At 41.2% G+C, this 14,035-nt stretch overlaps 1 protein-coding gene across 3 annotated transcripts in view; it reads left to right on the plus strand.

Annotated features, from left to right (window-relative positions):
• Window positions 1–14,035, plus strand: part of Vav3 (vav guanine nucleotide exchange factor 3) — a 303,685-nt gene that overhangs the window by 182,820 nt on the left and 106,830 nt on the right. For all 3 annotated transcript variants that reach the window (XM_050120991.1, XM_050120990.1, XM_050120989.1), the window contains exons 16-17: window positions 6,372–6,473; window positions 6,777–6,877. In XM_050120991.1, coding sequence (XP_049976948.1) covers window positions 6,372–6,473; window positions 6,777–6,877 — 203 coding nt within the window. The remainder of the gene's footprint in view (window positions 1–6,371; window positions 6,474–6,776; window positions 6,878–14,035) is intronic.

A 14,035-nucleotide genomic window follows, 5' to 3' on the forward strand; every position in this document is an offset into this window, starting at 1 on the left:
TTCCTTTATTTACTTGCCATATTGCATTGATTAACTCTTGAAAAGAAAGACTGAGAGATATAATGAGTTCGGGAACTTTGTTTAATTTATAATAATTGTAGTATGCATGTTTTTATATCGAGTATGCTCTTTCTTTCCCCTTTGCTCTTTTTGAAAACAGAATACAGCTATATAGCTCTGATTTGCTTGGTATTTGCTGTGTAGGCCACGCTGACCTTAAGCTTATGATAACTCTGCCTGAGCGTCATGAGAATTAGGATCATAGGCATCCACCATTCATTGCTCCTGGCTCTTTTCTTTTTGATATCCCTTATCACATTATAGAACTATTTGTAATAATTATCTAGTTTGTTGTCATTTTTATCAGAAGCATGTAAGATCTTCTCACGGTTGTCTCTTTTAGGGGGCAGGGTGTCTTTGTGTAGCCCAGGCTGCCCTTGGTCTCCCGGTCCTTTTGCCATAGCCTTCTGATTGCTGTACTTACATATGTGTATTTCCATGCCCTATGTATGCAATTTATTCTTTTGCATCTGTTGAGATGAACAAGACTTTTTAGTTCATTACTAATATGATGAATTGTTTTTAGCATGCACATTTTTTTAAAGTTTTGAGGAGTCACAGATATAAATAAATATCCTGAAGCTAAAATACAATTTTTAAAACATCCTCTGGAAGACAGCTTAGTTTCAGTATTATTACTTAAAATAATTTATTGCTGCATAAGTAGCCGAGGTTAAGTAAAGGTTAATAGAAGGATCTAGTAGAAACATCCATCTTGTTATTTTGAGAGTAAAATATTTTAACAGAATAATTATGATTGTTCAATATCTTCTCAAAGAATAATTGGAAAGTAACTTTTCTGAACTTGAACAATAAACATACCCATACCTACCCATACATTTTACATATCTAGGGGTAGGCAAAGCCAACTGTATTCAGGGTTTTGGTTTTTGAATCACCAACATTTTTTCTCTCACTTTAAGTATACTAGGATGGAGTCATTAGTTCATATATTTTGAATAATTGTCAAACTGCCTACACTGGAGAGATTTAAATACACGTAATACCATTAGGGCCGGAGATAAGATGTATCTTATGTTGATTATCATATTATTTCCTATGTAGCTGAATGGTCACAGCTCCTTTATATGACTTCCTTTGGCTAGTATTTGCTTTCTGTGTTCTAATACTATTTTAATATTGCAGTGGTTTACAAGTTAAAGTTTATGGTTAAAATAGAGAATTTTATGGTTAGAATATGGTTAAAATAGAGAATATGGTTAAAAATGTTAACTTTAAACATAAAGTTGTGTGTGTACACACAGACGTGTATGCGTATGTGTGTGTGCATGTGCATTTACAAGGGCATGAGCAGAGGAGGACATCAGATAGGCCCTGCCCTATTACTTTCTATTTTATTCCTTTGAGTCAGTGTCTCTCAGTGACCCTGGAGTTGTTAAAGTTTGGGTAGTCTGACTGGCCAGCAAGCCCCGGCACATATTCCTGTCTCCTCCCTTCCATCAGTGTTGGCATTAGAGATGCTCTTGGCTGGGTCTGGGGATCAGAATTCAGGTCTTGATGCTTAGACAACAAATGCTATTAACCAATGAACGATCTCCACAACCCACAAAATTGCTTTTTAATTACCGTATTTGTAACTATACTATTTAAAATGTATTTGTGCATGAAATTATAGACATTGTACAAGAGGATATGACATTTTCACAAAGAAGAGATCTAGATAAGCCAGCACAAAGTATAACACTTAAATGTATTTAGCTGTTATGTTTTGCTTTTGTCTCCAACATTTGTGGCAAAGGGCAGACTTCTGAAAACAAATGCAGACAACGGTAGAGTATAAGCACTTTCCCCAGCTTAGAACATTTGTAAATCCTAGCAATGGACTCTTCTGGTTCAGTGTTTGTTGACTAAGGAAGAGGCAGGTTAGAAAGGAGACACCGGCTGGCTTGTCCTCAGTCAGTTAGCAGACAGCAGCAATATAAACTCATAGTGTTGTGCGGTGATGTCTTTTAAAGTTACACAGTTGGCAAACCCCTCACAAGTCTGTTTAAGTTGCCATTGGGTATCAAGAAACATAGTAGAGGCTATAATACTTGCAATTAAGTATTGCAGTCTCCCTCTTCACTGGTAACTGGCACTAATACCCTGTGTACCTATCACCACCACCAGCAGCACCACCAACACAATCATCATCATTTCATATGTCTACTTAGGATTTGGCACAGAAATAGAGGTAAGTGTGTGTGTGTGTGTGTGTGTGTGTGTGTGTGTGTGTGTGTGTGTGAAGGCTGAATGTCTGAGGGGGTAACTTTAAGGATGAATCTTTAGACTTTGGTTATTGTTTTAGGGAAGGAGAAACTGGAATGGAGAAGTTAAGAAAACGGAACACAGAGTATGAAGGAAAGAAAACATTGTAATTCTGAAATTGCTAGGTTGGAAGATAAAGTAGATGGAGCAGACATGTCAGATTGGTGTGTGGATGGGTTTTTGTGCTACATTTAAGATCCAGAGGGAGAAGTTGGGAGAACGAAGATCTGGGAAGGTATCTGGGCTGGTGGGAGGCAAGCAGGTCTCAGCTTGGATCTGTGCTGGAGCTAGGTAAGAAGCGACTACCTCAGAGAGGTGTGAAGAGCCCTAGGACTATGAACACACCTCTCTCACACACACTTAATTAATTGCCTTTGCGTTTATTAAAAATGGAACCAGTGTAAAGTGAAAAAAAATAGGAACATATTTTTCAGAAATCTGTGAGATTGCGTCCGAATTCCCTAAAGTTAATGGTCTTACTGTTGCAGAGTATCTGTAGCTGCATCACTGAGCTAACTTGGTGCCTTCTCAGTGCCATTCTGTGGAGCACTCGCAGCGTCTCTGGTTTCCCTGCCCTCTCTTGTCTCACTGTGAGGAATTCTGTATGGAGTAGCCAGAGACTCTTTCCTTTTGGGTTACCAAAATGGGATGTCATTTCTCACACAAAATCTTTTCTCGTCCCTTGCCCCCCTGCTCATCTGTGTCTCCAGCTTCACTTTCTAGGCTATGGCTGAAGGACCTGTCTTCTCTTTTAGCCTTAGAGCAAGCCTTTATGGTAGGTATTCGGTAGCTATATGTGAAGTGAGTGGGTGATTCTGCTTAAATTTCCTGTAAGAAGCCAATGTGGGAAGACAAGTGAGGAGCTTGGCAATATGCTGTGTGCATTAGAGGTGTAGGTTAAATGCCAGTTTTGACCATTCTTGCCTTGCATCTTTCCAAACCCACAATCCTGGTTTTTGGCTTGCCTCTATGAATCCGTTCTACTCTTCCAGTTCATCAGAGATCACTTTATTTGGATCGTACAAGCTCACAGGCTGTAGACCACGTGGTTGACTTCCTCCAATCCTCTGGGGTTTTACATACACAGGATTACAGATGAGTAATCCTGGTCCCTGTTGTATTTGAATAGTTCTATCAAGACTGGACATAGAGCTAAGTTGGAAGGCTACTTGTCAAGTGTGAGTGAAGCCTGGGTTTGATCCCTAGTATCACATACATTGGGCATAGTTGCATGTGCCTGTTACCCAGTAAAAAAGTGGCAGGAAGATCAGAAGTTCAAGATCATCTTCATCTTCATAGCAAATCCAAGACCAACTTGAGCTACACGAAACCTTAATGCAAATAATATTAATAAATAATAGTAACAACAAAAATTATAATAGTTACTATTACTAGTACACTTGGTTTTGTGGTGCAAAGGACAGGACTGAATAACAGCCTCCTTTGTAAAATGTTTTAGGAGAAGAAAGATCCTCTGAGAGTTTCATTGTGAAACAGTGGAACTTCACCACTCAGGAAGCGTTACCCTGACCACACTATTGTCCGGCGAATTTGATAGGACCACTTCCTTAGTCGTAGTCCACACTGAACACGAGCTCTGATTCAGGCGATGTCCTAAGCACTTTTCTATACATTACTCTGCTTTTGAGTGGGTTCTATTCGTATTCCTCTTCTATACTCACCAACTCACCTGTGGTCACTCTGTTCTGATTTGCAAGTGAGGATTTAAACCCAGGTGGTCTCATTTCCGATTCCTACCCTCGTCTGTGCTTTTATATTCAATAGTGCCTCTCTAGCAGTTCCAGGGTCATAGAGTTAACGTTTATTCTGTAATGTTTGATTTGAAAGTTTGAAAAAAAATAATATTCAGCTTTAGTTTTTAGAAAGTCACAGTTTTGCCCTATCATTTTATTCTATTACTTCAAATTTCATTTCCCTTAAGGTACCACTGTTAACATTATTTTCACGTTTTTTTTTAAATCATAAGATTAAAAAAAAAAAAGCCACCCATGGTGTGTTTGCAATTTTCCCTTCAGCTTTCTGTCTTCTGAAAAGGTAGCTGATTCCCAGTTAGTTGATAAGTTTTAAGTAAAAATATCTCAAACACAACTCTGGTAAACATGCGTACATATTCTTGTGTGTGCCTTATATGTATCTTATACATATGTGTATTTATATGCATACATGTTTACTGTGTAGAGTTTGGAGTGAATCCAAGAAAAAGCATGCCACCCATGTCTAGGAAGTCAGATGAAGTTAAGTTCTTAGTTGCTTGTCTAACTATACAATTCCCTATCCAATAGATTTAAAAACTCCAGGTGGATGAATTTTTTAAGTTCTCCGGACTTGAAATGTTATTTCTTTTTACTTTAGAGCGATCATTGCTTTAGAATAAATTTGACAATGTATATATGACTGAATCATGTTGATGCTCCGAGAAAAATGAAGAAGCAGCTGTTTTCAGCTGTGGAAATGGTTTTGATGTAGCTTTTGGTGCCTGACTTTCTGGAGTCAGTGTGAGAGTTTTGTTTCTAGATCCTTCTGTGAAGGAGGGCACTGCGATTTCTAATCAGCAACACCACACACACACACACACACACACACACACACACACACACAAACACACACCAAAGTGGAAATAGCCATACTTTTTGTCATGCACTGGAACATTTTCCTAAAAAGCGAGGTCACCAGAAGCACATAGCAGAGAACACCCAGATGGCCCTCAGATTTGATTTCCTTTTCAGCAGCTCCTATTCAGCAGATGGATGGGAAGGCTGACCTCTCTGACACTTCTGCATCACTGCCTGCTACTCCAATTGCCTTGGTGAATGTTTTTTCATAAGGCTTCTCCTGGTACCTCAGAGATTGATGCCTGACTGCCTGCCCGTGCTATGCTTCATTACGCTGCGACTCTGGGAGCTTGAGAGATGCTGTATTCTATAAAAGGGGAATTCCTAGCTCATCAGAATCTCAAACATACCTTCCAGTCTCTCAATTTGTGTGTAATGTCTCCGAAGAGATTATCTTTCTAGAGGCATCACTAATTCATATCCATCTAAGGCTTATTTTATTTTATTTTTTTTCTAGATTAAAAACAATGCAAGCAGTTCTCTAGAAATGTCTGTATTCGATTGTTTCCAACACACCCATTAAGCCTCGAAGACCTAGCAATTCGAATGTAGATATTGCTGATTTTCTTCTGTTGCTGTGGCTTTAGTGGCTGAGGACACATACCTGGGTAGAAGCTCTGTAGTTGCCGTTTCTATCACTTTAGGGCTTCCTTGTTTGTGAGCTGTGCTGTTATTCATGCCAGACAGTCAGAACTAACGTGACAGTTAAGCAAGCAACGAATGCCAAGGGTTTTCTCCATCCCCGGGATATGCTAATTGTGCACTGAAATGTCTTTGAGGTGTAAGGGAGAGTGTTTGGGTGCCTGCACATACACCCTAAGTATAATTCCAAACACGAAGTGATTTTGTTCAGGTTTATTTGGACTGTGAAGCAAGCATATTTTTAAGGGAGAAGTGTTTTCCTGATCAGATTGATACATGGATGGTCAACCTTCTCTGTGGGGATGGCTTCACTCTCTTCTGGTGACCCCCATATAGTCTGTGCTCTTCGTGAGAGATGAGATCTGGAAACACTGCACTCCGCCTCACCTTCCATCTCAACAGCTAGGTTATAATTTTATGACATGGCAGTGCAAAGAAACTGGCACCAAACGCGGCTATCCAGCTGGTTCTGGTTCCCAGAAGGCTGACCAAGGTGGCATGCTGAGGAGACCTCTAGGACCTGCAGTTCTGGCTTGTGTCAGGTTGCAGTCGTCTCCTGTGTCACAGGTCTCCACACAGCTGGGCTTCAGCACAGGCTCTGATGCTAGTAGACTTCGGGCTTGGAAGCCAGTGCACGCTGGCTGCCTCTCCTTCTAGCTCGAGTTTCATCTCTTCTCGATGCAGTTTTGGTGAACTTTGCTCTTGGATGCTTGGGTTGCCACTTTGTTGTGGAGCTTTGTTTAGGGAGTGTCTCTTCCCTTTCCGCAGATCTAACATACGGCCAGATTATGCAGACTCCAATTTCCATGACTTCAAGATGCACACCTTCACTCGGGTGACGTCCTGCAAAGTCTGTCAGATGCTGCTGAGGTAAGCTTTCTCGGGCCTGTTCTCCAGTCTAAATGGACTGGGAGAGTTGCTTAGTATTTCCGACATTTTAGCCCTATTCTCAAAGGTGTTCTGATGTAGCGGGATTACTTTCCCATTTGAGACACAGTAGATGGCCTTTGACCTGTTCTCTTTCCTCAAGACGCTCATAGAGATCCTCTGTCCCCATGCTGGCGGTACTTTGGACAGCAGGGTGACCCCTTCTTCCTATTCCTTGGACTAACAATTTTACGGGAGCAGCATTTAGCACGTTTTAATACACCATTCTCCAATTTTACCTTGCAGGGGAACATTTTATCAAGGCTATCTATGCTGTAAGTGTGGAGCAAGGGCACACAAAGAATGTCTGGGAAGAGTAGACAATTGTGGCAGAGTTAATTCCATTGGTAAGTCATGTTTATTGTTGGGATTCTGTTTTTAATGAGGACATAAAACTTGCTAGATACAATTAAGGCCCAATTTATTCTTAATATGTGTTTATTGGAACATATCTTCTTGAACACATCATTAATAAATACAATTAGAAAATTGTTTAATATCAGTGTGACTTTTCTACATGACTTAGTTTTAAATTATTTAATATCTATTTGACTTTTACATGTGCTTGGAAGCAGAGGTCCTCAGGATACACTTGGATGGTATCATGACTCCCCCTTTCATTTACCTCAGCCCCCAAATATATCACCAAATTGTTTGAATCCTGCCCATGCAAACGGTAATGAAAACAAAGGAAAAGGAAAATATTCTTCCATCTTGAGCTCTTAAACTTTTTCTTTCTTTTAAATATTTATATCAGCTTCGTTATTGGTTCCAGAAGCAAACATTACACAGACTAATTCAAGAATTCATGAATTGAATACATTATCATTTTCCACATTAAACAAAGCATATATCCTTTGGATTTATGTAAACATTCTCTGCTGGTTTTTAAAAATAGCACTCTATGCCTGTTGTATGAGCCCGTTGCAAATTATGCATTCAATAGCCTTTGCCTCCCCCTGCTCCTCTTGGGCTGTCTCCCTTCTCTTTCTTTTCTGGCCTCTTTATTCTTTCTCTTTCTTCTCCTTTCTCTTTGTCCTTTTCCCCTGAGTTCCTCTGTGTTTTATCAATAAGACCTTTCAAAAATCAGGAAGAGTTTTTGAACACAAGAAAGGAACTTTAACAGCTTGAGTTCAAAAGGTAGCCATGTCAACCTTTGATTTTCCCAGAGGAGAAGGTGGACATTGAATTATTTTGGATAATGTGAGGAAGAGTGGAACAGAAAATATCTTATTTCAGGCAGGGGGCTGAGTTCAGAAAAGGAACAGTTGTAGAAAAGGTGAGACCTGCTAGAGGGCTGCGATCACAGCACAGCCCTGTCCTTCTGCTCCTTCGTAGACATCTTCAGAGGGCCCCGTGTGCCCTCCTCTGTGCCTGGCCGGGACAGCCCTGCTAGCAAAGATCCTGACCTTGACTGAGTACCCCCACTGTGCTGAGTACTGCCATACCCTACAGAAAGCCTTCAGTTTTTTAGAATAACCCTTCCCGTGGCCAGTAAGCTCAGAGGGCTCCTGCTGCTCGCTGAAGGAGGTGAAGTGAAACCGCTAAGGTTACCATTTTCATCAGCCTGAAGGTCAGGACAGTTTACAAAGAGGTGGGATAAACAGAAGTATTGTAGACATTATGACGGTTATTCTCCCCCCCCCCATCAACCTGATACAACAAAACCTTGTTTTATTGTTCCACCCTTCCATGTCTTACTCTTCAGTGAACATACTATTTGCTTATGATAGGCTAGGGTGCTTGCAAATGACCTGTAGTTTTAGATTCCAGTGTCCTAAATCACTGGATGAGGGCCAGGTGTTCATAATGACCGCACCTGCCCATCCCAAATAAGCCCTTAGAGCTAGTCCTTTTATGCTTTCTGACCTAGGGCCCCTCATTTTAAAGCGAGGAAAACAGGCTCATAAACAGTTGAAAGTGAGGCAGCTGAACATTAGGAATGCTAACGTCGTCTGGTAGGCTCCAGATAATGAGATACAGAGATACCATCCAGTAAAAAGGTAGCAGCAGTCTTTAAACTCTGTTTCGCAATTTACCATAAAGCAGGGGAAAGGTCTTTTGTTTCGTTCCTTTCTTAACTCTGACTCTATTACATGAGCACACGCCCTCGGGCTTCTGAGTCTCTGACACTGCTCTGAACCCTCCCACTGACCCACTGTCTCCCCATTCTCCGTAGCCTTGACTTTCCCCTCTTCTCTTTGTGTCCTTTCCTGCTTCAGAATTTGAAGAGGTGAGCGGGTGACGTTGAGTTCTCCCAGCTAATGAGGAGTATGAAATGAAAGGTCTGCATAGCAGGCTTCCCTTTTCCTTCAGACCGGGCTTTGTCATCCAGGGGCCTCATCTTCAGGATGAAGGGGCTCCGTGTGATCACTGTGTCAGCACTTTTCTCCCCTGTCCCTCAGCAGGTGCCCTCTAGAAACTGGAAGATATTGCCCTCTGTCTTCAAACTCACCCATCCTTGGACTAGTCTATGCAGCCGCTGTGGCTAGAGTGTCGGTCTGAGCTGCTAGGTCTGCCGTGAGTGTGGTAGAATAGATCCTGGGCTGCGTTATTATGGGAAACCTGCTCTCATGCTCTCTTCCCTGCTCGGCTGAAAGTCCCCGCATGCTATGTTTCGCGTTGAGATTTCACTAGTTAGAAATGGCATGCTCGGCAATGCATTGACCCTGACTTCTGCAGTATCCGGGGGCTACACAGGCTCAGGGAAGGAAGGAGGAAGGAAGCACAGGGTACATTTGGGGATAGAGACATGGTTTACTGGAGTGGGAATTTTGTATGGAGTGGAATGTGCTGCTTGGTGAGCTTGACTTTGAGGAAGATTACCCTAACAGGCAAATTTAAAACGAGTTAGCGGTGTTGATTTAAGGCCAAGTTAAATGTTTATGTAATCATTTTCCCACATAACAGCAATCGTGGATTGAGACTCATTCTCACTTTATAGAGGTTTCTAGTTGCAAAGCTTAGCTCTGTCTAACTATATTCTCAAGAGCCAGGGAGATTCTGGGTCGTTAGTGTGTGTCAGAGTACATTTGTAGATCGGGGCACCGTGATGAATATGGATGGTGACATTGTAATAAACCTTGGACAGTTGTGCAAGGAGAGCGTGATGTTTGCGCTTGAGCGGGTCATATGCACAGAAGGAAGTGGGAGGTGGGGAAGCACAGGTTTACACCACGATAGAGTAGACCAGGGTCCAAAGGAAGGTTCCAGAAGCCCTGCTTTGCTGTCATAACCACATCCTTACACACTCTGGCTATCTCACCACAGGCCTCGCCTCGCTCACTCTTTCTTGTGGGAAACTGTTAGCCATTCTCCTTGATAACTCTCTCTCTCTCACACCCCATTATCCCATAGGCAGCCTTCAGAGATCGGACTTTTTTCTCTCACTTAAGTTGTAACCCACATCTAACGAAGATTGGTCTTGGCTCCATCTACATATAACATGTGTCCTGAAATGTGTGACATTTCCATCTTCAGCTTACATATCATCTGCCAGTTGCCGTTAAGTAACTTCCAGGACCTAGGGGAAAGCTACTTTCCCTTTCTCGATGTGTGCTTTCTTAACTCTTTGTCCACATGCTCACCCAAACCCAGGTGCAAGTTGGTGCGTCCGCCTTCTTTGCTCGTCTGCTCTTCATTCTTCTCCTATCTTGCTGAAAACCTGCTGCTGCAGTGTTGATTTAGATGGAAACCTCACTGATTCTGTTCTGCTTTCTGTGTTTCATCCTGCTCCTCAGGCAGACTTTCTGAACTCATCTTTCAGAATCCATTGTTATTGTGTCACTCACTCACTCCTGTTCCTGCCATTTCCTACAGAATACTGTCCAAACTCCCCTCAACAGCACACCTACTTCTGCATCGTTTTTCTGCCCCTCTTTTGGCCATCCCTTAACTTCCCCAACCAACCTTTGATCTCTCTCGAGTCATAGTTCCTCAATGACTTTTCTTTTCTTATCTGCTTTGTTTCTCTTTTTAAACTTTCCTTCCTCGTTCTGTTCAGTTTGAAAACTCAGCGTAGCTATTACCCCACTTGGAAGACTTTCTGGTACTCTGCATGCCTGGCTTTTCTTAGTCTACCAGTTATCTCTGTTTTCCCGGCATCTTATAATTAACTTTATCAAGGCATTTATCATATTTATGATGATTGCCATCTGGCTGATCTCTCTAATTAGGCTCAACCATATGCAGCTGATGTTTTGACCTCAGGGAAGACTTGGTGTGTGGATATGTGGATGGATAAGCCACTCGAGGGATAGACAGATGCCTGAGTCAGGTTCCTGGGTCCTCTTAGGCTTAGAAACAGTATGGAAGTTTATGCAGGTTTGGGTTCCATGCTTGTGGAGCTAAGAGCTTGGTAGGCAAAGGAAATAAGTAAATAAGGATAGCTAATAATAAGAAATCCTCATTCTGTGATTCATTGGCTTGTACTTTAAGAATGAAATAAACTAAGTAGACCTTTTACGTTCCTTTCTGGGTAGTTATGCAAGGAAAGAATTATGCCCTAAGCATTGATTACCAGGCAGTACACCTGGTGTAGGTTAGTGAGAGGCAAGAAAATGAACCAACTCACACAACACCTGGTGTTTTCTGAAAGAGCTTCTTGCATGTAAATCTACTTCCTGATCCAGTCAATTCCATTGTTAGAATTTTTATTTGGCTCTTATTGCTACCTCTAGATGGAATATTCCCTCTTTCCTCCTTAGCAATCCAAAATCAGCCCCCTTTTTTTCTTAGTTCTCCTGTCCAGCTTCCTTGCCAATCATTAACATCTTCTTGATCGCCAGATGGTCATGTGAATTTGACTTTAATTAACCGAAGGGGTAGGGCTCATTTTGTTTTCCAAGGTTAGGCTGTACTGTAATAGGTGGTATCCCTACTCCCCACCCCCCGTCTCTAGTAGTTTTAAAGTTTAATTCAATGAACATACACTGTTGCCTGGCATTTAATACATCCTCCAGAGCAGGTCGCCCACCAAGCATGTGGCTGTCCAGTTCCATGTGTGTCTACCAGCATGTCATAGAAACAAACTTTTCTTTTTTGGAAAGAGGAAAACATTTATTTTACATCAAAGATTTAGACATTTCAACCCTTGCTTGATTCTTTGGCCCGACAGAGACTACGATGAGGCAGTACATCATGATGGACTATCTGGTAGAGTAAAGATTCTCAATGTATGATCAAGGAACAAAGAGGACTAGAAAGGGATTGGAAGTCCTTAACCCCTTGGAGAATATGATTCTAGTTATCTCAACATCTCCATTTAGACCCTACCTACCAATAGTAGGTAGGGAACAAGTCTAGAACACACCGACCTTTTGAGGCTACCTAACATCCAATTATAGCAATCCTTTTGCAATTAAAATTACAAACATTTTTTTAAATCACTGCCATTGGTGAAAAACACATACATGGCCTCAGCTCAGTTACATGGGGAGCTGTATTGTAGTGGAAGACTGGGACTCCGCTCGTGGGATCATTGCTGTCTCTGCTGCTCTTTTTCTTGTAGCTTATATGTGCCTTTGGTGTAGAAGGGAAAGGTGGGGAATATGTTTCTTATCTTTTGAATCCATCTCTTTGTACCAAGTCCAAGGGTAGGACACTGAAAATCAAGTTATCACTTTCCCCACAATAGAACAATTTCAATATAAACACAGTTCCAACAATGCAGTTATGTGGCTAAACATTAACCACCAGGCTTGAAAAGATCCTTTGATTGTGGAAGTTAGCCTTGTTTTTTAGATGTTGTCTTCTCTTGGTTTAGAAACCTTTTATATTTCACGCTCTATTATCCTTCAAATCTATCGAGTCTTTATTCAGCCTGGAAATAATAATTGCTTGGCAAAAAGATGCAGTGCATTTTTGAATGAAGGAATCTATTCATATTAATACATGATCATGACAGATTATTACTTTAAGTATATCTGAAATATAAGAAAAACATGCATGCATATATATATATGTATATATAACAAAGTGTGTAAGTTGGAAACACAGTTGAAGGTTGGGTAGTTAAGTTAGTTTGCATCTTAATGCCTGGAGATTTGCACGGACATAAATAAAGGCCAGGAAAGGAATTCTGTTCTACCCCTTTCAATGAACTCCACTTGACTCCTACATGTTCACCATAGAAGCTTTGATGATCACCACTCACATAGGCTCTGAAGTCTGTGCCAAAACTTTCCAGTGATAGTAATGAATAGGTATAAGCACCATTATATGAGACTCTCAGCAAGTTACTGCAGAGGTGATGCAATTCTAGGGTGGCGTTTCCTTCTCCCAGTCCGCCATGGGGGAAGGGCTAATCCCAGATTGCCGACTTCAGTGTCATTTATGATCTTGCTTGTTGTAACACGTGACTAAGCCCTTTAGTCCCCTTCCTGCCCTGACAGCAGTCAGTATAGCATATAGCTTCCCCCCCATCTTCCGGATTAAACAAAGAGAGTAGCCTTGGGTGCAAATATTGCTGGTGCAAACAACTTTGGCTTAATGTATCTTTTCTTTCAGTAGGAATGCAAGCCTCAGCTGCCCTAATATTTAACCGAAGCAGATCCCCATTTGCTTATCTATTTAATTGCTCCTTTATCTAGGTCAGCTGCTACTCCTGCTCCTGCTCCTGCTGTAGCCAGCTCTAATAGGAGTGAATTTGCCTTGGTATCCTAAAACTTAAACCTGGGAGATTGTTACCTAGAGCCTGCACCACAAATTGGCATCAGAAACAGGCTCTTTTATAAATAGCATTGCATATTTTAAGAGGAGGTATAACTCAAACAGTAAAATGTTAGTTCAGCTTTCTACCACCAGACATTTTAACACGTTAATTTAACATAAACTGAGCCTTGATCTCTGATTTCATTACCAAGAGGTGACTTTGCTTTTGTGTAAAGGCACTTAATCCTTTTGTATAAATGAGTCATCCTTCTTGATTCATCAAGACAATTTTATATGCAAGGGTAGTTATTTTACCTTTCGCTTGACAGTTGGGTCAGCTGAGTTGATATCTTAGTAATTGTTAAAAGTAAGAATTGAAAACTGTTGTGTGATTAGATTCAAGTTGAAATCAAAACTTTCCGTCCATGTATTATTTATGGTTTGTGGCTTTCTGTTCTTTCCCAAAACCCCATTGGAGATCAGAGCAGTGAGCATAGCATTCACATACTACCTTCCTAACACTGGCCAATCCTGGCAATAGCCTGTAAGCCATGAAGGCTAGGTACCTTCCATTCGGACATCAGTAGTTGCTTTTATGTGGCCCCTCTTTTGACAACCAGTATTTACTGCACTTTTAGTCTTAAATAGAACTTCAGATAAATGAAAAAGCAATTTGTGTAGTAAGGTGTGAATTGAGAGCCACTTCCATCGGAAAAACAAACATAACAGGACTGAATTCGATATTTAAACAAGCACATTGTAGAATGGGAACCTAAAACTTCAGTGAAAATCATTTATCATATCCAAATATGCCCACTGAGCTCTGCTGGTGTTGGAGATGGAATTCGGCAAAG

This window comes from Alexandromys fortis, unplaced genomic scaffold (genome assembly GCF_014885135.2).
Source record: "Alexandromys fortis isolate MF-2015 unplaced genomic scaffold, M_Fortis_MF-2015_v1.1 scaffold_176, whole genome shotgun sequence".
In the NCBI taxonomy this organism is placed as follows: domain Eukaryota; kingdom Metazoa; phylum Chordata; class Mammalia; order Rodentia; family Cricetidae; genus Alexandromys; species Alexandromys fortis.